This window comes from Crocodylus porosus, unplaced genomic scaffold (genome assembly GCF_001723895.1).
Source record: "Crocodylus porosus isolate Cpor-Errol unplaced genomic scaffold, CroPor_comp1, whole genome shotgun sequence".
Classification (NCBI taxonomy): Eukaryota; Metazoa; Chordata; order Crocodylia; family Crocodylidae; genus Crocodylus; species Crocodylus porosus.
Genome location: NW_017728918.1, coordinates 45,865,939 through 45,892,591, shown reverse-complemented (window position 1 = coordinate 45,892,591; position 26,653 = coordinate 45,865,939). Strand labels below are relative to the sequence as shown.

The following is a 26,653-nucleotide window of genomic DNA, read 5'->3' as shown; positions in this document are numbered from 1 at the left end:
CATAGATGCTTCTCAAGCAAATCCCGGGATGTCATTCTCCCCTTGTACTCGGCCTTGGTGAGGCTGCAGCTGGAGTACTGCGTCCAGTTTTGGGCCCCACAATTAAAAATGGATGTGGAGCAGCTTGAGAGAGTCCAGAGAAGAGCTGGACGCATGATCAGAGGTCAGGAAAACAAACCTTACGATGACAGGCTGAGAGCTGATGACAGGCTCAGGGGTGATCTGATGACCACCTATAAGTTTATCAGGAGTGACCACCAGGATCTGGGGCAATGTCTGTTCACCAGAGAGCCCGAAGGGATGATGAGGTCAAATACTATTACAAGACTGTTTCAGGCTGGACGTAAGGAAGAATTTCCTTACTGTCCGAGCCCCCAAGTTCTGGAGCAGCCTGCCAATGGAGGTGGTTCAAACACCTACATTGAACACCTTCAAGAGCAAATTGGATGCTTATCTTGCTGGGATCCTATTACCCCAGCTGATTTCCTGCCCTTTGGGTGGGGGGCTGGACTCGATGATCTTCTGAGGTCCCTTCCAGTCCTAATGTCTATGAAATCTATGAAACACGCAGCCCCTGGCCTCTTGTCTGACTGCTGCTGCTACCATTACTTCAGTTCCTGTGACAGTGGTGGCCAGAGTCTCTGGGACAGGACAGCATAGTGGGAGACTGGTATGCTTGCTTCCCATGCAGCAGCACTGGCAGGGAGGCAGTACCATACCTAGACTCCTGGTGGCTGTGGGTGAACTTTTAGTATCGGCCCCCACTTTGCCAGAGATAGTGATGATAATAATAATTGGACAATGGGAAAAAAATCACCATTTTTAGGCCCCCTTTCAGTATGGGCTCTTGGCAGCCGCCCAGTTTGCCCATGCTGTGTCTGGCTCTGCAGGTAGGCTCGGTGGGGAGGGGGAGAGGTGAAGTTCATGTGGCAGCAGTAGAGGGTAAGATAGCATGTTTGATAGCCATCCTGCTCTCAGGGCAGCGTCAGGAGGACTGATTGCCAGTGCGGTGGTAGCAGAGAGGAGACTCGTGCATCAGAGAGGGAGGGGGACCTGTGCTTCTAGTACAGCACTGGTGAAAGAAGCCACGGTGGTAAAAGGAGGACTTGCACGTTGTTAGTGGTGGGGGGCTTGTGCAGGGGGGCTGGATGCAGCAGGGGTCCCAGGGAGCTCATGTGGTCCCTGTGGTATGCAGCCTGCATAGCGTGCACCCTGGGGCTTGAGACCTGTGCACTATGCAGCCCCCAGCGGCTCTGAAGTTGGACAGCCTTGACCTAGACAGTGAAGCTAAAGTCTTGCCTACATATTGATTCTCAGAAAAAGTTAATCCATATTAACTAAGGGGAATTAGCTAAACTGCATTAAGTTTCTTTGTGGACCTATTTGACTCCATATTAAAGTGTCCTTAATATGATTTAGCTTACTCGGAAGTAAGTCTCTTTAATGCTAAACAAACATGGGAGTTTAATGTAGTTTACCTAATGTACTTTAAAAGGTGATTAGAATATCAGACCCTGAAACACATTTTTTAAAAATAATACTGCATGTTAAATTGTCCTTTTAAAGGATTGCACTGTAGAATAAATATTTTAGCATTTTGAAACAAGTAATTAATGACAGTGAATTGTTGTTATTTTTGTTTGTTTTTATATAGGCCGGACCTGATAGACATGAATACTGTTGCTGTTCAAAGCAACCTTGCAAATTTAGAACACGCTTTTTATGTAGCAGAAAAACTTGGTGTCGCCAGACTTCTGGATCCTGAAGGTAAGCCATTTCTTAGACTTTGTTGCAAGCAAGGTTGCATATAATTTAAAACATCAGAGGACTATAGAGTTATTTGTGACAATGTGCATGTGTGCATAATAAAAAAACTATACTGTGATGTTCTTAGATGTTGATGTCTCCTCACCTGATGAGAAGTCAGTAATAACTTATGTGTCATCACTTTATGACGCATTTCCCAAAGTACCAGAAGGCGGTGAAGGCATCAGTGCAAATGTAAGTAGGAGAGCAGCACCCACGGAGCATGTCAGCTTCCTTGACCTGCCTCTGATTTTCACGGTTCCAACTCAGTAGCATTAGCAAAGTTCTCCACAGATTGCTGTCACACGTGCGACTACCAGTCTCACTACAGCAGTAACACAGGAGAAAGCTTTTTTTGTTGGCAATAACTAGAGATTTAAGGGTATAAGAACATAAGAAATGCCATACTGGGTCATACCACAGGTTTATCTAGCCAAGTATCTTGTCTGTTATGGTTGTAGAGGAAGAAAGAGCATATCCAGGATGATTTATTTGCTCATCTCCCCTACAGCAGGAGTGCTCAACCTCTTGCCAAATGCCGAAGTCCTGCACTGTTGGTCACAGCTGGGCCATGCCACCCTCCCTGCCACCATCCATGGGGCTGGCTTGAGGCCAGGCCATGTCCCTTTTCCCATCTCCAGCGGGGCCAAGTCACATCCCTTTTGCCCCTGTGGAGCCAGTGCCATGCTCCCTCTCCCTGCAAGGCCAGGTCGGGGCCTGGCCATGACCTCTTCCCCCGCACCCACCATACCATGCTCCCTTTCTCCTGTGGGGCCAAGCCACACCCCCTTTCCCTCTGGGGTGGGCTGTTTTACTAGGCATAGGAATTTATTTTGCATCGTGAGGCTTCAAAATGAATAGCAAAAATTATGAAGCTGTATGTTTATTTTCTTCTCATCTCTTAATTGTGATGTGCTTTACTAGGATGTTGAAGTTAAGTGGGTTGAATACCAGAATATGGTGAACTACCTCATCCAGTGGATCAGGCACCATGTCACGATAATGTCTGACAGAACTTTTCCAAACAATCCTGTAGAACTGAAGGTGAGGCCTGGCATAATGAACTAAATGTGTTATTCCTGCTTTTTTTGAAAGATAATGAGTCAAGTGAAGAATCAGTGATGATACGCATTTCCATGATTTCTGTTCTTAATTTCAAGGTGAACCTGTAGAGTTACTAGTGCTAAGTTTGGGGTGACATGCTTGGGCTCTGTGAAAATTATTCATAGGTCTTCAGATATTTCGTTAAAAGATGTATTCAACTTTTTTGAGATTTTCTGATCATCTTGTGGTTCCCTTATGCACTGATACTAAGGTGTGATGAGATCTGGTCCACAATCTCAACAGTTGCACCTACTGCCAGGCAGGGTGCATGGTAGTCCAGTTGTGCCTTACTTGGAAGACCAGGTGGAGTCTGGGCTCGTGATCCTAGGCTCCCACTGTATTAGCAACTTGAAAGCTAGGTGTCCACAATCAACTGATTGTCAGTTGGAGACTGGGCCTGAACTAGGATCTAGAACTGGCCCCAGCCCAGTCCCCAGCCCCAGCCAACAATCATTTGATTGTCAAAACCCCAGCCAGGCAGCATGTGCTTGTTTTATAGGTCTCAGAGCATGGGTCCCCACGGTTGGGCTGCCACAGCTACGTAACACACATGATTGTATCAGCCGCAGTACACAGGCACCCTGGGATGAGTACAAAGTATGTATGCTGCTCAGCTGAGTGGCAAATGTGTTTTTAGTGGTTCTGGTGCATCAGACTGGGCTTCCACTGGTCCCCAAGCACTGGGATGGGGAGAAAACCAGGTGTGCTGCCTACCTGGGAGGCACATGTTGCTTTAATGGTCCTAGTGCATAGGGACTGGATCAGGCTGCTGCCACCCGATCTCCAGGCTCCTGTATGCTGGGATGAATACAGACTGCACGTGCTGTCCAGCCAGGCAGCACACATGGTTTTACTGGTCCTGGGATAAGTAAAGTGTTATGCCAAGCTGGGTGGCACCTGTGGTTTTTACCAGTCCGAGAACATGGGGATCCTGAGACTTGGCTGCCGCAACTGAATTCTGAAGTCCCCATGAGCCTGGATGAGTTAAGTGTGGTCTTCACTGGTCTTGGTGCATGGGGACCCTGGGATTAAGGAGGTTCTCCCTGATCTTGGGGTCCCATTTCTCGGGTCTCTAAAGAACTGTGTGTGCAGCTGGGCTGCATGCGTGGTTTTCTGACATCCCTAGTACATGGAGACCTCAGGATCAGGGAGATGTTCTTTTACCCCTGAGTTTGTGGGCGCCAGGAATGTCAGAATACCATGTGCACAGCCCAGCTGCATACAGGGTTTTTAAAGGTCTGTGGTCCAGTGAGCCTGATGTTGGTGAGATGTTCCCTGATGTCAAGCTCACTGTGTCACACATCTGCCTCTGAGGGTTGGGCAGGGGTCCAGGATCTAGGGACTGTCTCTGCGCCCAAATGAATTGGGTAGGGGACAGTGGTGTCCCAGATCTTGGGGTTGCTCCATGCTAGATCCTGACACTCAGCTGAGTGTTGGGATCTGGCTTAGACCAGCCCCAACTGGTTGTACATTCAATTTAAGGCATAATATAAATTAGCCATGAAGTTGTCACACCTTGTTTGTGAAATAGCTTTGGCTTGCTTATTGTATTATCACACCTTAAACTGACTTGAGCGTGTGGCTGAACCTATTAATTGGATTTTAAAAACAGCATGTGTCAGGAGCCTGGAACAAATAAGGTATTAAAATGTTCTAGCTTCTATGTAGAGACCTGAAGAAAAATGTCTTACATTCAGAAGCTTGTCTAATTCTCCCATCTATGAAGTTGGTCCAATAAAGGATATTACTCTAAGAAATCCTTGCCTCTGTAAATATCATCCTTTTGCGCAAATACATCAGTACAGGGGGAGTCACTTGCAGGCAGATGGTGGCCAGGTTGAAGACCATTTGAAAATACTGTCTTTATTCTGCTCAAAATTCTAGAAATACTTTGCTAGCATATACCAAGGACAAGCAGATTGTGTAAAGGTAGTCTTCAAGATAACAGTATAAGAACTGAAACCTATTATGCATAGTAGAATGTGGTCTGATACTAGTAAAAGGTGCTGTTTCAGGAAGTAGATAGTAATCCTTACTTATTTTTCCCTAGGCACTTTATAATCAATACCTACAGTTTAAAGAAACAGAAATTCCACCAAAGGAGATAGATAAATCCAAAATTAAACGTCTGTATAAACTGCTGGAGGTAAGCTGTGCTTCTTGTACATTAGCACATTGAAATTTCCTAGTTTTTGGTTTATGTTAAGCAGAGATTATATGTTTTTTAAAGGTCTGGATAGAATTTGGACGCATCAAACTCCCTCAAGGCTACCATCCAAATGACATAGAAAAAGAATGGGGAAAACTAATTATTGGTATGCTGGAAAGAGAGAAAACCCTTCGACCTGAAGTAGAGAGGTATGCTAGTGAATGCGTGATTGGAGTGAGCTTTTTTCCCTGATGCTTTGCTTTCTGTTGTTACTTGCTGATGTCTTTTCCATGATAAAATTCACATCGTTGTTTTAGATTGAAGATTTCTCACTGTTTGGTTTTTTTCCCTGTTTTGGGCTTGAAGGTCTTTAATTGACTTATTATTTTAGGTCCCCATGAAATGGTAGGAGTGGTGTCCACAATCTGTAATGGATAAGTGTGTAAACCTCAAATCAGCAAAACACCTAACCACATATATAGCATTAATTATGTCCTTTCCTTTCTTGTGCAGAGGGCCAGGATAGGGCATATGCACCACTTGATTTGAGTTAAGCCATATTCTGCATAGACTATGTATTTCCAGCCTACAGGCTGGGGTAATTTCACCCTATGCATGAGATGGTCTGAGATCTCATTTTTGCGCTATTAAAACTATAATGTTCTCAGGAATTTAAAGCATCTAAACATGCAAAGCACATGAAGGCAATCCATCATAGGTCACCGTATTTGACATGATATTTTTTCCAACATGATTGTTCGATTCTCTTCACACTGGACCTTGTCTCGGGACAGTTCTATTTTGTATGTACAATTTTGGTACAAACAAAAGCCATTACAGAAGAAAGTGTTATCTGACCACTTGCCTGACCATTTATTTGGTCTAGAACCTGTTAAGATTTTAAGCTAAAAGTATTGAAGTGTTTGCATAGTCATCCACACTGACTTCTCTGCAAGAGGTAGGTTCTAGTGGCAAAAGAAGACCTGAAGGCCGCTGTTATTAATAGAAGGAAGTATCATGGGGGCAGCCAAGCGAGCAAGGATAAGGTGCCTGAGACTGCTTATTCAGAGTATCCTCACTGTAGTTTTTGCTGGAGGGGTTTCTATAGAGTTGAATGTCTGCACTGAATAGGTAGAGAAGCAAGAAGGAAGGCAGTGGTGGAAACACAACAGGCAAGGTCTTGCATGTTAGGACAGATTCACCATCAAGGGGCAAAGCTAGCACCCCCATTTGGAAGGTATGAAATCGGGCCATAATTATAGCTACAGAATGCTGGACTGTATTTATCGCAAATAAGTGTATATGTAATTATGTAATTATGTTTCAAATTTTTTTATCCATGTAAGCATAAACATCCATCCACCTATGGTTCTCCACATATATTTACATTTACATGATAAACATAAAACAGTTGAGTTGCTAGATAGTCACTGCATGATGAAGAGGAAAATGAATAAATCTGAGCAACATTGGAAATTAGTAATAAAATTAATGGTAGATGTGAAATCAGTAGTTTATTCCATCTTAAACTGAAAACTAGTGCACCCGTGCATGTTGCTGTTGCTGCACTGGTACAGAGATAGATTGCTTCAGCCTGAGCCTTCAAAATGGAATTTGACTGTGACAAAAATGAGAGGGCAGGGTGATACATGGAGATAAAAAAATGTTAAAACTCTGCCTCTTAGCCTGGTAAATCCCAAGAAGACATCAGTACATATGGTAACTAGTGGTCAGAGACTGAGATCCAAATTAATATTAGGTGGGTGAGGAAAGGACTACCTTGGTGTTCCTGCTTGCCTGGCTTATAGGAGCTGAAACTGTCAGAATGAGTTCACTGAACCTCTTCAGAGGCAGTCTGGGCTCTTTACATCCTTAAAGAAACAGTCCTGAAACATGGATGCAGTTCTGTAGTGTGCTGTAAGTGGACTGAAGGGCCAGAAAAAAGTAGTTAGAAATGAGAAGCAAAATTAAAAATCAAATTATGTAGAAAACTAAAAGAAAAGTTGATTTTGCCATATTTGTCCTGGGTTCAAAAAATCAGTGGTTCTTAACTTTTTGAAACTCAGGGCAGCGCCTTGGAAAATGCCAGGTCTTAGTTTTCACTTTTTTTTTTTTGACTACACACACACAAAAAATTGTTCTGTTGCAAAGAACTTAGAAGGAGCACAACAGCTCAGGATTTTTTTTTAAACCATGGATTCTTATTTGAAATCACTGGGTTTATCTTATGAATCATGTTTTCATATCTAATACATTTTTTGGCACTTTGCAACACCCGTAAAAGGATCTCAAGGCACCCAGCACAGAACTGCGGTAGAGAGCTGTCAGCTCTGAAAACTGGAAAAATCAAAGTGTCGTTTCCAGAATTACAGGCTGTTACGATTAAAATAAACATGATTTAAGATGTAGTGGATGTATGATAGTGGAGTTGTAAAATATACATGAGTCCTACTTTAACTAGCTAAAAACTTGACTGACTACTGTGTTACTCCAGTTTTATGTTGGTACAGCTTTATTTGAAATTAGGAAAGGCATCTTACTTGAATCTGAAGTAACTCAGTGGGGAGCAGAGTCTCTCCCTTTGTTTCTTTTAGTGTATCTTTTCAATGAAAGGGGCCATAGTATGCTATGGAAAGTTTAATTTCCCCTTTAGTTTGTTGAAATTGAGTGATACTTAAATCAAATATTTGGTGTGTCTGCTTCCAAGTGCTGCCCTTGTCTTAGTCTGTACTTGTAGAGCTTTAATGTAAGGCAGGAAAGCCAAACCCAAAAAAGCATACATAGCCCTAGGCAAAATCCTTTGAAGACATATTGGAATATTAATTGCAGGGTGCTGAATATGCATGTTGGAGCCTATTTAGACAAGGAATGTTGGGTGTTTCAAAAGACAGTAGGGAGATTTCATTACTGGAAGCTGTACATTTTTGCAGTTTTACCTTTTTAATTTTTTTAGTAAACATAAATGGGTAAAGAGCCAGTTCTTTTAGTTAAAAATGAATAGCAGTACTTACGGCTACCATAGCAGTGATTCCTTGTTTAGCAACAGTACTAGCGCTAGAACCAGCATTGACTCCAACGAGAATTTTCTTTCTGTTAATTGTGGTCCAACACTGATTAATTCTTGTATAAGCTTTAGCAATGGTACCTTAGAAGGATCTAGGTAAGCTGGCATAATATTGGTGTTTTTATGCAAGAACTTTTTCCCCTTTGTTATTCCACATGTATAGCAGGTACCATTGATATTTTTTTTCAAAAGGCTCTTTTGTATTTTAGATTGGAAATGCTGCAGCAAATTGCAAACAGAATTCAACGGGACAGCCTGGGCTGTGAAGACAAACTGATACTTGCTCGGAACGCTCTGCAGTCTGTAAGTCAGTCATTGATTCTGTTCTGGGTGTGGCTGTGAGCTTTTCTTTTTGCACTGAAATCTTTACAGTTTTTAAAACTTTAATTTCATAGCATTTAATCTGACTCCGTCATTACTAACTTTTCCCATATTATTTTCTTTTGTTTAACATTTCTGTAAAAGAATGTGATATGTTGCATAGAAGTATTTTTTCCAGGTTACCATCAAGTACTTGTTTTAAACTTATTTAAGAGTAAAAAAAAAAAACTGTAGAGGAAAAGTCAGATTTCTTACAGAGTATTTCTCCTCTGTTTGGATGCAGAATTTAATTGCCATTTTTATCCTTCAAATACATAGGATACCAAGCGATTAGAATCAGGGCTACAGTTCCAAAATGAAGCAGAGATAGCTGGGTACCTACTTGAATGTGAGAATCTTTTGCGCCAACAAGTGATTGATGCTCAAATTCTTATTGATGGAAGATATTATCAGGCAGATCAGCTTGTTCAGAGGTAAGTTTTACATTTGAAATACATGCAGTTATCTACATAGTAGGGCCAGAGTGTTACTGTATCTGTGATTGTCCAGGAAATATATGAAAAGCAAGGATTTTTTGTGGTGTCTTTTATTGGACCAACAGTATAGTTAGTGAATCTTGTTAGACCAGCTTCCGGGTACAAAGTGCCCCTTTGTGCCCAAACGATTGTCCAGTGTCTCTCCCAACTATACAACTGGTCCAGTAAAAGACATCACCAAAAAACAAAACAAAGCAAAAAAACCCAAAAAACAAAAAACCAAGAAGAAGATGTTTTCAAAGTGGGCCTAGTGTTAAGCAACTAATTGGGTACATAAATGAAAGTCACTAGATTTTCAGACATTTGAGTATCCACTGATTTTGTTATAATCAGTGAAAATGAGGTCACTGATCTAAGTCCTTTTCAGCATTTCACTTTATTACACATCCAGTTTTGAAAACTACAGCGTTATTTTATTGATCTTAAACTTGTCACCTTTTTAAACTTGCCAATTTTGGTTTGTGTCAGTAGAGATAAGATTTATGGCAATAGCTGAGGTATATCTTTAGAAGCAGAAGATCAGGCAAGTAGCAGTTATCACAAACACACATCATAGCTGTACAGTGTTATTCTATGGGAAAAAATAGGACAGGACCCCAGAGTCTGTCATGTGTAATTCTGGATCTGAGGAGGGGAGGGTCAAGCATGTGATAACTGCTTTGGTACTGAGCTGTAAACAGCTCTCTACAACCAGTTAATCCACCCTAACATGTAGTATCCTGTATGCAAGATTTATGTTTGTCTAATTGAGCTTGGTTGTGTATCTGATACATGCCACTGCCTGTATCATGTTGGCTTTCTGAGGTATTGCCAAGAATGTGTCCATACCAACTATGCACGTTAGCCATGCATGTATGTATATGGTAACATGTTACATGCAAAGTTATTATTAGAGATCTTTACCAGATAAAATCAATGTGCTAATATGAATCTTATGTAGAAACTGTTGTAATAGTGAGTATAAAACTGAAGAACAAATAGGGTAAATTTTTGTTCAACTAGAATGCCTTATAGGTACAAGATAAATTATAATTCTGTAGATCACTTCAGCATAAAATGCTTTCACACACCTTCAGTGTTATTATTTGGGTTTTTTATGAAGTAAATGTAATTTCTTTTTAGGGTTGCAAAACTTCGTGATGATCTTATGGCCTTAAGGACGGAATGTTCTTCAATATACAGCAAGGGCCGTATGCTGACAACAGAACAGACAAAGCTGATGATATCTGGAATAACACAAAGTTTAAACTCAGGATTTGCACCAAACTTAACCCCTGATTTGAACTCTGGAATAACCCAGAGTTTAACACCTACTTTGACTTCTTCCAGTCTGACATCAGGCCTCTCCTCAGGTCTTACTTCAAGATTGACTCCAGCAATAACTCCAGCTTACACGCCAGGCATTCCACCAAGGTTAATTCAAAGTTATGCCCCGGGAGTAGACACGGGTACCTTGCAAACACTCAAACTGATGCAGATCCGAAAGCCTCTCATGAAATCAGCTTTTGTTGGTCAAAATTTAACAGAAGAAGAAATCAACATGAAATTTGTCCAGGACCTCTTGAACTGGGTAGATGAAATGCAGGTAAAAGACCTTCTGCAAAAGCTCTCAGTCCAACTCTAGCAATTTTGTCTACTTACTGACGGTGTAAGATTATCTTTTCTATTCTATTAATTCTTCTCTTTATAAGGTGCAACTCGATCGGGCAGAATGGGGTTCAGATTTGCCAAGCGTTGAAAGCCATTTAGAAAATCACAAAAATGTTCATAGAGCTATTGAAGAATTTGAATCTAGCCTTAAAGAAGCTAAAATCAGTGAGGTACAGTACTGTATTTTTTATTTCCTAAGGCTACTTTTTTATTGCATTACTCACAAGGCAATAATGGGTTATATATCTTGGAGTTCAAAAACTTTCTTTAGTGAAAAACAGAAGCTTTGTATTATCTGAGAACAATTTCTTAACGTAACTCATTTTTGTTATTGTCTTTTGACCTCATGTACGCTACACAGATCCAAATGACTGCACCTCTTAAACTGAGTTATGCTGAAAAATTGCACAAACTGGAGAGCCAGTATGCAAAACTCCTGGTAAGATTTTTATACCTCTTTCATGTTCAACTGCTAATTGTGTCATTCTGATAATTAGAACAATTTATTTATTTATTTATTTTAAGAACACATCAAGAAATCAGGAAAGGCATCTTGATACTCTTCACAATTTTGTGTCCCGTGCCACTAGAGAGCTTATATGGCTGAATGAAAAGGAGGAGGAAGAGGTTGCTTATGACTGGAGTGATAGAAACTCCAATATATCACGAAAAAAGGAGTACCACGCAGTAAGCATTACAAATATAATCCAAAAGGAAATAACTGAGATACCTTAAGTGATTCAACACATTTCTAAAATATTTATTTCTTTTGATTTGAAAAAGGAGTTAATGAGAGAACTTGATCAAAAAGAAGAAGTTATTAAATCTGTTCAGGAAATAGCAGAGCAGCTTCTCTTGGAAAATCATCCTGCAAGGCTAACTATTGAGGTACGTCAGTACATACAGCACACAAACAAGAACACCATAGCCTAATTTAACAATAGTTCTTGAGATTTTCTTTCTTTTAAAAACAAAATGATTTTCTGTGCCTCTGGTTTAACTCTGCTTCACTTCATGTATGCTGATATTATTTATATATAGCTGTGAACAATTTCTGGAGTATTATGGAAGTTTTACTTAAGCAAAACTCTCATTGAAGCTAAGATTTACCAAATTGGTCTATTCAGCTGTATCTTGCAACTTCCATTGATGTTAATGTTAGTACAAACTGAAGGAATAAAATGGCTTTTTCTATTTTTCCTCTCCCTTTATATTGGAAAAGGCCTCCTGAGAGCAATTCCAATCACAGATATTTTATTCTATTGCTTCCTTTTAAGGTTCAAGTTTTAGTTTTGTGACATTATTGTCAGTAAATTAAAGAACGTGTTTGGACATTGGCCTGTAATAAAGTAGTTTGATTTATCTTGACTTGAAACTGTGTAGAAGGTAATCTGTTTACATGAAAAAATGTTGTAGCTACCATAGAAGCTTTACAAGTTTCCAACAGAGAGTGTCAGATCATTTTCACTGCAGATATTCAAGTCGAATAAACAGTCAGGTAGTAATACAGGAGAAACAATAAAAACTGTTATTATGTTGTAGAATGAACTTAAGTAGTCAAGGAAATTACCAACATTCTGGGAAATTACCTGAATACCTGGATTTGATGATTCTTTAGTTTTATTCTCTTATAAATTGGAGGTAAATGAAGAGATGTACTTCCTGCCTTCCTTTGAACAGGCCATGGATGGATTTGTATGTAAATTTACATGCTTTACTAGCATATGTATTACTCCATATCAGAGTAATAAACAGTTATAGTACTAAAACAAACCCTAAAGTGAAAGGTTCATGTGTGAAAGCGGTAGTTCTTAGGATACATACTACAGTTGCGTGTTTGAAATTGTTTTACATTCCTGCCTTCTGTGCAGGAAATAGGATTTCATAATATTTGTTTTCATATTACTTTGGAAAAACTATAGTGTATGGCTGCGCATTAATGGATTGAGCCAGTGTTTACTCAAGCAGTGGAAAGATTGCATTGACTTCAGTGGGGGTGAGGGATTTGCATGAGATTTTTGATTCATTTTGATACTCTTCACAATGTTTAGAGCACCCTCTGCTGGCAAATGTTTGGGTAATGTTGCAGAATGTTCTATTTGTATAAGCTTTAGTATAAACATTGTATAAGAAACATCATTCTAGAATGGCTAAATGTATTTAAAATATTATGCAAAAATATATGCATGTACATATTTAGAGATTTGGGTATATTTACTGTCCATTTTATGTGTCCATTTAGGGTCGCATTTTATGTTTGATTGTAGAATTCTGGCTATTTTGAATTCAACATTCTTTTTTTCTTGAGCAACGATGGCAGGAAACTTTGCTTATATTTATAATGTTGTTATTTTTTCCCTGTGCGCATATTTAATTTCTGCTTTTTCTCCTAAAATACCTCCTTTTTCTACTTAAAGGCTTATAGAGCTGCAATGCAGACACAGTGGAGCTGGATTTTACAGCTCTGCCACTGTGTTGAACAACATTTGAGAGAAAATGCTGCATATTTTGAGGTAAGTAAGTAAACCAGAAAAAATGGTAATACCTTAAAGCATGATTATATTTGGGGAAAAATGAATTGGGACTATTAATTACCATGTTTTCTGTCTTATATGATGCACTTTCCCCACAAAAGGAGGTCTGAAATTAAACTATAAGGCAGCAAAAATTTCTGTTGGTATAAGATTTAGTACAAACATTGTTTGTATAAGAGACATCATTGTATAATGGCTAAAATTATTTAAAATATTATGGAGGAATATATGTACATATGTATTAGAGATATAAATTCATAGTTTCATAGTTTTTAGGGTTGGAAGGGACCTGAACAGATCGTCAAATCCAACCCCCTGCCCTGGGCAGGAATGAGTGCTGGGATCATAATACCCCAGCCAGATATCTATCCAACCTCCTCTTGAAGACCCCCAAGGTAGGAGAGAGCACCACCTCTCTTGGGAGCCCATTCCAGAGCCTGGTAGCATTAACATTAAAGTAATGCCTCCTGATATCAAGCCTGAACCTGCTCTCAATCAATTTGTGGCCATTATTCCTTGTTATCCCAGGTGGTGCCTGGGGGAACAGAGCCTCACCTATTTTCTGCTGGTCCCCCTGGTGAGTTTATAGATGGCCACCAGATCCCCTCTCAGTCTTCTCTTGTGGAGGTTGAATAGATTCAGGCCCTTTAGTCTATCTTTAGTCTGTCTTTGTAGGGCCTGGGCTGCTGCCCCCTGACCATGCGAGTGGCCCTCCTCTGGACCCTCTCAAGGTTAGGCACATCCCTCTTGAAGTGTAGTGCCCAGAACTGGACACAGTACTTGAACTGCAACCTGACCAGAGCCACATAGAGGGGGAACATCACCTCCCTGGACCTGCTTGTGATGCATCTGTAGATGCACGACAAGGTGCAGTTAGCCTTACTGACAGTTTCCTTGCACTGGTGGCTAATGTCCATCCTGGAGTCAGTAGTGACTCCAAGATCCCTTTCAGCCACTGTGCTGTTGAGAAGGGTGCTCCCCAGCCTATAGGTATGTTGCAGGTCCTTTCTCCCTAGATGCAGCACGTTGCACTTGTCTGCATTGAATTCCATTCTATTCTCATCTGCTCACCTCTGTAACCTGTCTAGATCTAGTTGGATTCTGTCCCGCCCCACCAGTGTGTCCACTTCTCCCCACATCTTTGTGTCATTAGCGAATTTGGACAGCGTGCTTTCCACACCCACCTCCAAGTCACTGATAAAGATGTTGAATAGCACAGGCCCAAAGACCGAGCCCTGGGAAACTCTACTGCCTACATCCTTCTGGGTCAAAAATGACCTGTCCACCACCACTCTCTGGGTGCGACCATCGAGCCAATTTACCACCCATTTGACTGTGTAGGCATCAACTACCATTTTCTCAGCTATTCTACAGGCTAGTATAGAATCTAGCTTGTGTGCCAGGGATACACAAACTGGAGCAGAATACTGAGGGGGAAAATCTACAGCTAAGGAGGACTATACGATTTTTTTTACAAAGTCACTTACAAAAGCAGTAAATGAGAATTTCATCATTAATGTATGTTGCAACTGGACTGCTTTGTTTGAGTTAACTGCAATTTGTTCTTCCTTTATGTTTAAAGTATATGGTGTGTTCTGTGTTTTGGGAAGTCTATTATCTAGTACAGAGTAAGAAGAATGGCAATGTAAATTGCCTTCAAAGCCACATCTGATCTGTACCCATTTAAATGACTAAAGGAGAAGCAGGTAGTTCTTTGGTTGGATGCGATATCTTTTATTAGACCAACTGAGTAGTTAGAAAACAGTTCTTAGCAAGCTTTCGGCCATAGTCACCTTTCTTCAGGCATAGGAAGTCTCTGCTGTTCTAAGACTCCAAGAAATGAGAGAAGCTAAAAGTGTGGCAGGATAAAAAATGACTACAGGAGAAGCAGATTTTCTCTAATCTAGACTTTGTTCACATCAGCATGCAGGCTACTTTATGCCGCTTTAATGTTTGTCTTATTACATTTCAAAAGCAAGTTATAGTTGTGAATTTCAGCAGTAGCAAGAATCACTATTCAAAAATCTTTGTTTCACATGAACAGTAAATAACTGAAGTCCAGATTTGGGGATCCTGATCTGTTTTCTGGTAGAATGTGAAGTAGTCTGTGATGTCGTAATTTGTATTTGCCTCTGAGATCAAAGGCAGGCATTTTAAACTGCAGGAACAAATTACTTTTAATCTCAATCATTCTAATCTACTGTAAAAATAGCTTAAGCACTATTTACTGCTTTTTTTAATAAACATTTTCAATAGCACTTTCAAAATCATATAGTCTTGTTTTAGTTTAACCAATATATATCTATCTCATCTTAGTTTTTCAATGATGCAAAAGAGGCTATGGATTACTTAAAGAATTTAAAAGATGCCATACACCGAAAGTACAGTTGTGATCGGTCCAGTAGTCTGCACAGACTGGAAGATCTTGTTCAGGAGTCCATGGTAAGAATTCAAGAATCTTGTCAACCTAAGTTACAGTTAAACAAGATTTTTGTAAAGCATATCTTAATGTAAAAACAAAATTATATATAAACGTGGCCAACAAAAGGAACGTCATGTGGCAATAACATTTATTTCTACATTGTCTAATTAAAAAAGTTTATTCATTTGCTCTAGTTTACAGAATACTTTTCATAACTTCTAAATACATGCTTATTTATTTATTTACTTAATTTTCAATACTTGATAAGAAAGGAACTGATGACTTCATAAAGTCATTTCTGTTTGTGTGAACTGGTTTCTTTAAAAGACATGATAAAAAAAAGAAAAGTGTGAAGGAAGAGAAGAGTTCTCCCTACTTCTGGTTTTGTTCTTTTCTTAATTGGTATTTAGGAAGAAAAAGAACAACTCTTGCAGTACAAGAGCACAGTAGCAGGCCTTGTGGGGAAAGCAAAGGCAATCATTCAACTGAAGCCAAGGAATCCTGACTGTACACTCAAAACTTCCATCCCAATTAAAGCCATCTGTGACTACAGACAAATTGAGGTCAGAACCTTGAATTTCCTAAAATCAATTACAGCCGTGAGAAGACAGCTAAAGTTTCATTTACTTACATTTTCCTGGAAAACACAAGACCGTAAATATCTTCCAGCCTAGTAAACAGAACAAATGCCTGTGTTCTGTATTGCAGTTCTTTTTTCTGTTGTGTGACTTGCTTTGTGACACCACTTACAAAGGTCCTTTGTAAGAGTAGTTTATAATGCCTTACATGTTACACAGTTCTGCTTTTCTGTTAAAACTAGATAACCATTTACAAAGATGATGAATGCATATTAGCAAGCAACTCCCATCGTGCTAAATGGAAAGTCATTAGTCCAAGTGGTAATGAGGCCATGGTTCCATCTGTGTGCTTTACAGTTCCTCCGCCCAACAAAGAAGCAATAGATACTGCAAACAGGTAAGGTGAAAACAGCTAAATGTGTACAGCTGTAAATATGTTTTAAAATAATGTTTTGTTTAGAGGAGGAGCATTTTTTTGAGTTCGGAGTAGAAGTGATGTTTCCTTTGTTTGTGTTGAAACAATGTATAGTTTTGCTGTTGTCTCCCTTTTCTATGTTAGCTTGTCTAACCTAATGTTAATCTTGTGTTTTTTGTTTGTTTCAGAATTGAACAACAGTTCCAGAATGTACTGACCCTTTGGCATGAATCGCATATAAATATGAAGAGTGTGGTTTCCTGGCACTACTTGACAAATGAAATTGAAACTATTCGAGCTGGCAATGTTGCCTCGGTAGGTATTACAGTAAACCAGGGGTAGGCAACGTTTTTTGGCCGGAGTGCTGAAAAAACCACAATGTCTACCTCGGAAGGCACCAGAGTGCTGGCATGCCTGAAAAACAAAATTGCGAGGGGCATCAGCTCCATACTGGTGGGTGCACACACACCTCGGAGCGGATGGTGGGGATAGGGCCTGAGGCAGCACAGCCCTCCCGTTGTCTGCTCTGAGGTGCACATGCAGTTGCTGCCAGCACGGAGCTGATACTGGGGCTGTGGAACCTGGTGGAGCTGTTTGCAGCCTACCCGCTGCTTGCTGCAGCTGCCCAGAGCCCAGCCTGGCTACAAACAGCTGCACCGGGCTCCAGAGCCCAGTCATCAGCTCTGTGGTAGCAATGGGGGAGAGGCTGGGGTTGCGCTGCCTCAGGCCACTCCCCCACCGTCCTCTCCGAGGCACGCGTCCACCTGCCAGTATGGAACTAATGCCGAAGCCTGGAGCAGATGTTTGCAGCCTTCTGGCTGTGACTGGCCCAGGCTCTGGGTAGCTGCTGCCAACCACGCAGCCCTCTCTGCTCAATTTTATGGCCCTCGGAATTTCATCAGTCCAAGGGCCATAATATAACATTCTCTTATATTTCCTGAGGTGCAGTCCCTACTGAGCTGCTGCTTTTTTTTGTGTGGTTTGATGCTCTCCCAGCTGCACAAGTGTTACAATGACAAAATCTGGCCCAAACTGTGCTGACTTCAGCATATAAACCTATACCTGAAGAGTTTTACACTTATATTAGTCTCTAATCTATTTTAGATAAAGACAATGTTGCCAGGTGAACACCAGCAGGTTCTAAGCAATCTACAGTCCCGCTTCGATGACTTTGTAGAAGATAGCCAGGAGTCCAAAATTTTCACAAGCTCAGATGCAACACAACTGGAAAGGGAGGTTAATGTTTGCAAGCAGTATTATCAGGAGCTGCTTAAATCAGCAGAAAGAGGTAAGAGCAATTCCTTGAGAAATTTGATAAAGTCTTCTTAAAAGATGCTTTACAACATCTGATAAATCAGTGCCTGTTTTATTATGTTAGCACCACTAACATAATATGTTATATGTTAGCACACTAAGACTGTGAGAAGACCAGATAAATAAAGACCCATAATTAAGTTTTACTGTTACATTGTTCAAAAGATGGAGGGATTTTGGTTACTACTACTCCTGAAAAAATAATATAATCTATAGATTGCAGTTTATCATTTGGTCCAGCTTTCCTTAATGTGGTAACTGAATGACTGAAATTAATCATGAGTATTCACTGAGCTCATAACAGAATTGGAAAAATATTGATGCTATAATACAAAAAATCTTACATATTCTTCCATAGGCTTGTAGAATACTACCCTCCAATATTTAAAAGCTATTTTTAAAAGATGAAAAGTTATGCTATGCTGTTAAGTAGTTATTGACTTAGAAGAATTCATTAGTATTTTGGAACTGATTTTGCTGCCATTATATTTTCTACAAGTAGTCAGAAAATATTTTACTGTTTCTCTGGAATAAAAGATAATAAGAAATAGCCATTAGAGCTTTGATACAGTATTATAATGAAATAATATGAATTCATAGTCATTATGTTCAGCAGTGTATTTGGAAAGAGGGATGATGATTGCTGAGACTGAGATGATCCATGTTATACATTTAAGTCTGGAAGTGCAACAAGATAATCTAGTAACAGCCAAGGACTAGGGGCCTGATCCAATTCCCATGAGAGTCAGTAGAATTATTCCTATTGACTTTTGGTGAGATTTGAACCAGTGCCTCAATATACTACAGGTCTTTTCAGGATTATAAAACGCGTTGTAAGAAGGGAGAAAAATGTGGTAAGTATCTGGATTTATTGGCTATGAAGTATTTTGTTTCCTTCAACAGAGGAGCAAGAAGAATCCATTTACAATCTGTACATCTCGGAAGTCAGAAATATCAGGCTGCGCTTGGAAAACTGTGAGGAACGGTTGATCAGACAGATTCGAACTCCACTGGAGAGGGATGATCTACATGAAAGTGTATTTAGGATTTCAGAGCAAGAGGTGAGTTTTTGGAAGTGTTGTTGATATTACAATGGGTAGCAGTTTTTAAAATTAATAGCTATAAATTAGGGTAAAAAACTAGTGCTGCTCAGAAGAGTGGAGAACATTAAGGGTCACATCCACAAAAGTATTTAGGCCTCTCAAGTCACCTTAAGAAGCATTTAGGAACATAAAATTATAACGCATGGATAATTTACTTTGGTAACTACCCCCGTGCACTCTTATCCTGAACTAAGTAAAAACTAATCCTCAGTAATTTTGCTTAATGGAGACTAAAAGCTACACTGTTATTCACCGTCTATTTTATAGAAGCTAAAGAAAGAGCTTGATCGACTCAAGGAAGATTTGGGTGTGATCACAGATAAATGTGAAGAGTTTTTTGGTCAAGCTGCTGGTTCACCTTCAGTTCCCACCTTGCGGTCTGAGCTCAATATCATCATTCAGAATATGAACCAAGTTTACTCTATGTCTTCCATTTACATAGATAAGTATGTAATTCACTAGCATTTATCAAGTTTTTGTTGTGTTCCTTCATATATCTCTTTTGTCCCAAGTGAAAGGAAACTGAAAAATGAATAAAGTTATAAATATGAATAATGCTAAACACAGGGACGAGAATGATCAAAACCATAACACTGTTAAGAGTTTTAGTTATTATGTGACACATACCAAGAATGAAAAATACAATAGTACAAATACTGTTGTTACAAGAGGTAACTATATTGCAGGTTGAAAACTGTAAATTTGGTGCTGAAAAACACGCAAGGAGCAGAAGCATTAGTAAAACTTTATGAAACAAAACTTTGTGAAGAAGAAGCAGTAACTGCTGACAAGAATAATATTGAGAATCTTATGGGTACATTAAAGGTAAGAGTTGGCTGATTCTTCTCAATAAATAAATCATAAAGTAACCTTATAAAAAATGATATTTCAGTTATAGCCATTTGGTTAGACTACGTAGCAGCAAAAGACTTCCTGTATAATTAGAGCAAACTATAGCTTTAAGATTGCCATGCTGGACACATTTGTATTTTTGGGGAAATTAAGATAAATGGAACATACATTCTATTCAAGAGGCTGATACAAATGTCACAGATTCACCTAGGTTACACATATCTGTACTTTGTATACATATATCATTCGGGTAATTTTAGTGTCAGCCATACATGTAACATGCAAAGTGAAACTGTTGCATCTCTTTTAATATCATTTTTCTATGCCAGGTGTTGGCAATTTATGGCCTATGGGGCAGATCTCATCCCTGGGGCAGGGGGGGCTTTGATGGCGGGGGGCTTTGCCTGGGCTACACCACAGCTAGGTGGCAGGGAGAAGCAGCAGCAGCAGTGATGGCCAGACCCTAGTATTGGCCCAAGTTGGGTCAATCCAGTCCATTGCCAAAACAATTGCCAACTGCTGCTGTATGTATTTGCCAACTGCTGCTGTATGCTGTATGTATCTTGGAATATTTGACGCTCCAAGAATTCAGCAGCAAGGGAAACATTTCTCTCTCTAGTGCTAGAAGATTCTACACAATATAAATGGTGGTTGCCCAAAAACTTTGCTCGTTGCATGGACACATATAACATTATTAAAATTTAAAATGCAGCCTAAAATGATTGGGACAGAGGTAGATTCTTGTTAAGCTGGAACAGTTTAGAAGTATACCTGGAATATCAAGTGCTGTTTCAAACTAGTTCCCTGTGAACTGGTTCAGTGTTATGTATGGATGCCAACAGTGCTGACAGACGTGGAAAAAAAAGTGTTTTATCAGAAGCAGCAGTGCATTATTTTGACCTGTCTCTACAATGTCTGTGTAGGGCATTGAAAAGCCTTCAACAGGGCTTTTTGGCATTCAATCAGCTATTAGCTAAAAGCATGAAAAAAGCCCCACTAAAGTGGCTAATCTATATAGATGTTGAGAAAGCCAGGTGCAGCTAATGCACTGCTTCTTGTGGGCATGTGCTAGCTTGGCACAGGAGCACGCCAAGTTTAAAGTAAAGCACCATTAATTAACCCATGTCTGCAAGCAGCTTAAGTGTCCTGAGACATGGCTATCTATGGTCAGCTGTCCAGACATACCACACTGCATTGCTCCCATGCACATGCTGCTGCAACTCATTGCTCTAGTATTAAGCTGTAACTCAACGCCCTCCCTGTCCTCCACCTTTTAATTTTTTAAAACTTTTTACCACTTTTTTTTAATCAATGGGCTGCTACTCACTGCTTTGTCAATAAAAGCTGTTTTTCTGACTGAAAGCTATGTCCTGCCTCCCTACTGTAGCCCCTCATCATTGTTCTGTTCAGTAGCTATTAATAGATCTATCATCTAATTCTAAGATAAAGGATAAAATAAAATAAATCAAAGATACATTGTCTGTCATCATAACAGTGGATTACGCAGAGAGTACTACAGTGTCAATTTATTTATAATTTATTACATACTAGCAATGGAGATCTGAAGTAGATGAGAAAAGAGAGGTATTCCATGCTTTGGAAGATGAACTACAGAAAGCGAAGGCAATCAGCGATCAGATGTTTAAAACACACAAGGAACGTGATCTGGATTTTGACTGGCATAAAGAGAAGGTTGATCAGCTAGCTGAGAGATGGCAGAATATTCATTCTCAGATTGAAAACCGGTATGTACTTTACATTTGTCTCTTTGATTATATGTTGTTGCTGGTGGGTAATATTGCTCAAATATATACACACATATACTACTAGCACCTATCCATAAGAAGAACTAACTCTGTATCTTAATACTTTCCCAACCCTCCGATCTGTTTAATTCTGTCAACCAAATGTTAATGAGAAATTAAAGCAAGACAAGAACGTTGCAAACTAAATCTATTTTTAGAATCTATTTTAGTTTATAAACATAGACACCTTGGAAGAGAAGCAGCAAGAATGTTGTTTCCATAAAAACATGCCATCAGCAAACTTCCACATTTTCCTGATCTTTAAAGTGAATGAACAGAGTGCATACAGCAAACTTATAGTTATTTCTCTATTTAGCAAGAATAAATATATTTAAATGCCCCTTCCGCTAATTGCCAGAAACTAAAGGAATGATTGGTAAAACTTAGTTAAAAAGGCAGCCTAGTGAAGGGAAACAGTTTGAATGCCCAGATTCTTAGCCATAAAGGTAGCGGCTTCTGCAGACACATCATGTTAGAACCCATTCCCACAGTTCTTCATTTTGAGAGAACATACTCTTAGAGTGTCATTTTAGGGCTAAAATTAAAATGCAGCATATGCGGGTTATTGTTAACACATAGTGACTTCTAGTATAAATGTAACAGATTGTGGTAGTTGCATCTTGTAGCTGTAAACAGACTGCTTTCTGCAAATGTTCATCCTCCTGCTATCTAGCAGTTTGACAGTGATATTCATTATACAAAAATATTTATAAATATTGGCTCTGTTTATAGACACATTTTTCTATTTGCTGTCTTCCTTTTTTCTGTTGATGGTTATCTTATTGTTTGTTCATGTATAGGCATAAATATAAAACCTTAATATACACGTCTTTTTGTAGCATAACAAGGGTTTTAAACGGGGGAAGCAGCCTAGTCAGAAATCACTGCTTCCCCCAAAGTGTCCCACTACCCCTGGAAGCTACCTTGTTAAGTCTCTGGGCTCTATCTCTTGCTTGCTCTCTGTCACATGCAACCATGGAGTATTGTTAGAATGACTGAAAGCAGAGGAGATTCATAAGTATATTCAAACTAGAAGACTAAACATTATTAAGAGTAGGATTCAGTATTGTTTTGAACTCCTTCATCCACACCTCTATGGTCTCTTTTATTGGTCTGTTTGAATGTTTCTTTGAAATACTGTGTTAAAACTACAGTAATGAAACTTAAGTACTCTGGTCACTTCATCTTTACTCTCAGGAAATAGCCCCAAAATAACTTCAATAGACTTAAAAAACCATAAGGTCTGAGAAGGGATTTTAGCTAAAAAAGGATAAATGGCTTCAGCTTCCAAAGACTTCACTTTGGGCCCAACTTTTGCTAGACTTTCAGGGAACAGAGGATGTCATGTATTTTCCCCATGTGAATGTTTGGTCTTCAGTGGTCATTCAAAGAATCATGGCTTCACCTGGAGCTCACCACACCATACTTTGTGAAAGTATGCCACGAAGGCCTCTTTTCCTATATATATTTGGCACCTGACCCCTCATCTGCTTACCTTGTTAATGTGGAAAATATACATTATTTTTTCCAGGTCTGGGTCCGCCCTGAACACAAAAGCTTCTTGAAGGTTTAATCCAGGGGTGGGCAAAATATGGCCTATGGGCAGGATCTGGTCTACCAGCCCATTCTATCTGGTTCATTGGGACCACTAAAAAATTTAGTAAATTAATATTTATCTGTCCCTGGCTGCCAAAGATGGCAGAAGGCAGGGGCAATAGGACCCAGGGGAAGCTGCCAGGAGGACCAAGTGGCTGTAGAACTAAGGCTGGCCTGGCTCCACCCCTGCCTAGCAAAGGGTTCTGGCATGGGAACTAGGGGCTATTTCTGCCTCCCTACACTGGAGGGAAATTCACATAGGAAGGGGAAGGGGAGGCAGGGGAGGACCACAGGTAATTGCCCCAGTCCTTAAGGTCAGGCCGGGCCAGCTTCTGCAGTCCCGGTGCTGTAACCACGTAGTGCTGGAGTAGCTGGAGGGGGTGTGGAGGGAAGCAGCAGCAGCCACAGGCAGGGGAGCAGTGAAAGGGGCAGCAGGCAGGAGGAAGGGGCAGTGAGCAGGTGCGTAGAGCACAGTAACATCTGGGCAGGAGTGCAGGGCCACACCGGTGTCCCGGGGCCACTGTGGGTGGGCCCAGAGTGGGGTGGCAGGAGCGCGGGGTCCAGGCCCCCTTTCCCTGCTGGCTCAGCCCAGCCCAGCTTCATAGAGCCCCTTCTGGTTCAGACCCCATACTCCTGCCGCCCCACTCTGGGCCCTGTTGATCCCGGTCCTGGTCCCGGGACACTGGTGCAACCCCCACGCTTCCACCCAGCTGTTTCTGTGCTCCTGTGTGCCTGCACTCCCTCCACCTGCTGCAGCTATTTGTCTCCCCCCACCAGTCACTTCAGCACCACAGGGCTCCTGGCTGCTGCTGGCTGGCTGGTTTCATGCGGTGCCAGCTGGGTGGGTCCAGCTCCTGCTGTGTTCTGTGGTCTCAGCTGTGCAGCTGGGATGTGGTGCCAGAGTAGTGAGTGGTGGGCCGGGGGGACAGGGAAGCAGCAGAAGGGCAGCAATGGCAGATTGAGGGGCAAGTGGCTGCAAGTGGGAGCACAGGACCGCATCAGTGCCCCAGGGCCAGAAGCAGCAGGAATGCGGAGCCCAGGCTTGGAGGAGTGCTGGTGGGGGCTGTGGGCAATGCCCCCTCACCTCCACACATGCCACAACTCTCCCCAGCCACCCTCCCCCCACACTCACAGCCCCTCACAAACCCCATACCTACCTACACCCCATATCCAGACACACCCACATGCTGCCGCACCGTACACCCACACACAGCCACACCCCCCATGCCTATCCATCCCACTTTCCCTCATACCCCACATGCCCACCCACACCCCACATATCCATGCACACCCACATGCTCCTCCACGCCACATATACCACCCATGCCTATCCACCCCTTCATAAAACCCCACACACCCACATCCTCCCCCATACCCCACATACCCATACACCCATAGCCTCCGACAAACCTATACCTACCACCCATTCCCCTCAACCCCCCAATATACAAGAGTAAGATTTCATGTTAAGCTATTATACAATCACCTCTGTGTACACTACACAAAGGCATGTAAATTAGGACAAAATATTTTTAAAATCAAATTAATGAATGTTGTAGTAGATGTTTGATTTTTTTAGAATATAATTTGGTACTTTCCTGGTTCCATGATGGCAAATGACTTCTTGGGGGGGCAAAGAGGAGGGATGTCTGGTGGCAAAGGTCAGGGGCTAGGGAGTAGAACTTCTGGTCCAAGATGGTGACCATGGGGTGGGGCACCTGTCAAGGGGCAGAGCTACACATGTGGCCCTTGACAGCTTGCCAAAACTCAGTAAGCGTCCCTCTGCCCAAAATAATTTCCTGTCCTGGTTCAGTCCCTCCCAGACACCTGTTTTTGGCATACATATCCTTTAGCTCCTCTGCTGTGAGAAACCCTCTATATTTCTTGAAACTTCATTAAACTGAAGCAGGCTTGGGATAGAAATTGCTGTTAAATGTATTTTAATAACAATTATGATATTGTAGGGGGAGCTAGGATATACTGCCCTTAAGGCTTTGCTTAGATTATTCATTTGCTGTGCTCATTGTCTGAACATTAATATCTCTTGTTTTTAAATCAAACCAGGCTGCGTGATCTAGAGGGTATCAATAAATCTCTAAAATACTACAAAGATACTTATCTTGCACTGGATAGCTGGATCCAGCAAGTTGAAGATACTCAGCGAAAGTTTCAGGAAATCCAGCCTGAAAACAGCAAAGCTCTGGCTAAACAGCTGAATCAACAAAAGGTATGATAGGTATTGCATCCTGGTAAAAGTATTAAAACTACTAATAACTAAAGAAAAAATTAAAAATCAGTACAAGTTACTGATAATAAACACATTTAACTGAGGTATTTATGGACTCCCCCCTTACTAGATACTAGAATCAAAGCCCATTACAATTGTTAATGCATTTCTCCCCAAAGCACCCCTGGGAAGAAGGCAACGGCTAATATTCCCATTTGCTGATGATTAGTTTGAGACACAGAAGGACAAAATAGTTTGTTCAGCTTCACAGAGGAAGTCTGCAGAGAGCAAACTTCAAGTTCTAGGTCCAAAATGCTGAACTATCTTTACACTTATATGTTAAGCAGTAACTTTTATTCATTGCTGTTCATGATAAATTACTTCCAATGTACATGATAAATTATTATGAAGGAACACACAAAATGACAGCTAAATTTTATACTTTCATGTTCAAGAGGAATTTTTAAATGGCAAATGAGGTAACTAATTGCACATGTAGCATGGTATCATCAGAAACTCTGATTAAATTTATTTGTCATGTATTATGACTTCAGTGGGACTACTGGGTTCCTTAAAGTTTGGTGAAAGTACTTTAGTAGACAGTTACTTAATATGCTAGAGGATTGAGCCCAGGAAAGACAGACTTCCCCGAACATTTATGCCACAATGCCACTTTGAAAGTATCTTCTGTAACAGTGAAAAATAACAAATATCATCGTGGTAAAATTAGCTTTTCGGCACTGACCAACCTTATGGGGTTGTTTGTTAGATGGGTTTAGCTGTCCCTGATCCACACAAGAAGTGAATCTGTTATTGCTCTGGTTGGAGAACCGGGCTGTCCTGCTCATGCTCTAGGAGTTTACTCATCCTTAGAAGCTGTGGCTCAAACCTTGGTTTGTTGACCAAGCTGTAAAAAGCGACAGGGGCCAGGGCAATGCTGGGACTAGGGGGTCAGTATATACATCCACAGGAGGCCTCAAATGCCTCTACACAAATGCTCGTAGTATGGGAAACAAGCAGGAAGAACTCACCCTCCTGCTAGCTGACACCAGCCTGGACATAGTGGGGATCGCTGAAACGTGGTGGGACTCAACGCATGACTGGGCAGTGAATGTCAAGGGCTATAGGCTGTACAGGAGGGACAGGATAGGAAGGAAAGGTGGGGGTTTGGCACTCT

At 40.8% G+C, this 26,653-nt stretch overlaps 1 protein-coding gene across 16 annotated transcripts in view; it reads left to right on the top strand.

Moving 5' to 3' along the window:
* DST (dystonin) overlaps positions 1-26,653 on the top strand; it is a 478,409-nt gene that overhangs the window by 255,722 nt on the left and 196,034 nt on the right. For 14 of the 16 annotated variants that reach the window (XM_019537571.1, XM_019537570.1, XM_019537564.1 and 11 more), the window contains 23 exons: positions 1,655-1,767; positions 1,895-2,001; positions 2,731-2,850; positions 4,961-5,056; positions 5,141-5,268; positions 8,333-8,426; positions 8,763-8,917; positions 10,103-10,565; positions 10,672-10,800; positions 10,992-11,069; positions 11,156-11,317; positions 11,414-11,518; positions 13,048-13,143; positions 15,481-15,606; positions 15,997-16,149; positions 16,407-16,561; positions 16,768-16,894; positions 17,684-17,867; positions 18,797-18,954; positions 19,264-19,442; positions 19,683-19,821; positions 21,400-21,593; positions 25,314-25,476. In XM_019537571.1, coding sequence (XP_019393116.1) covers positions 1,655-1,767; positions 1,895-2,001; positions 2,731-2,850; positions 4,961-5,056; positions 5,141-5,268; positions 8,333-8,426; positions 8,763-8,917; positions 10,103-10,565; positions 10,672-10,800; positions 10,992-11,069; positions 11,156-11,317; positions 11,414-11,518; positions 13,048-13,143; positions 15,481-15,606; positions 15,997-16,149; positions 16,407-16,561; positions 16,768-16,894; positions 17,684-17,867; positions 18,797-18,954; positions 19,264-19,442; positions 19,683-19,821; positions 21,400-21,593; positions 25,314-25,476 — 3,424 coding nt within the window. Of the gene's footprint in view, positions 1-1,654; positions 1,768-1,894; positions 2,002-2,730; positions 2,851-4,960; positions 5,057-5,140; positions 5,269-7,934; positions 8,220-8,332; positions 8,427-8,762; positions 8,918-10,102; positions 10,566-10,671; positions 10,801-10,991; positions 11,070-11,155; positions 11,318-11,413; positions 11,519-13,047; positions 13,144-15,480; positions 15,607-15,996; positions 16,150-16,406; positions 16,562-16,767; positions 16,895-17,683; positions 17,868-18,796; positions 18,955-19,263; positions 19,443-19,682; positions 19,822-21,399; positions 21,594-25,313; positions 25,477-26,653 lie in introns of those variants that run through there. The other 2 variants (XM_019537578.1, XM_019537577.1) reach the window with 2 other exon arrangements.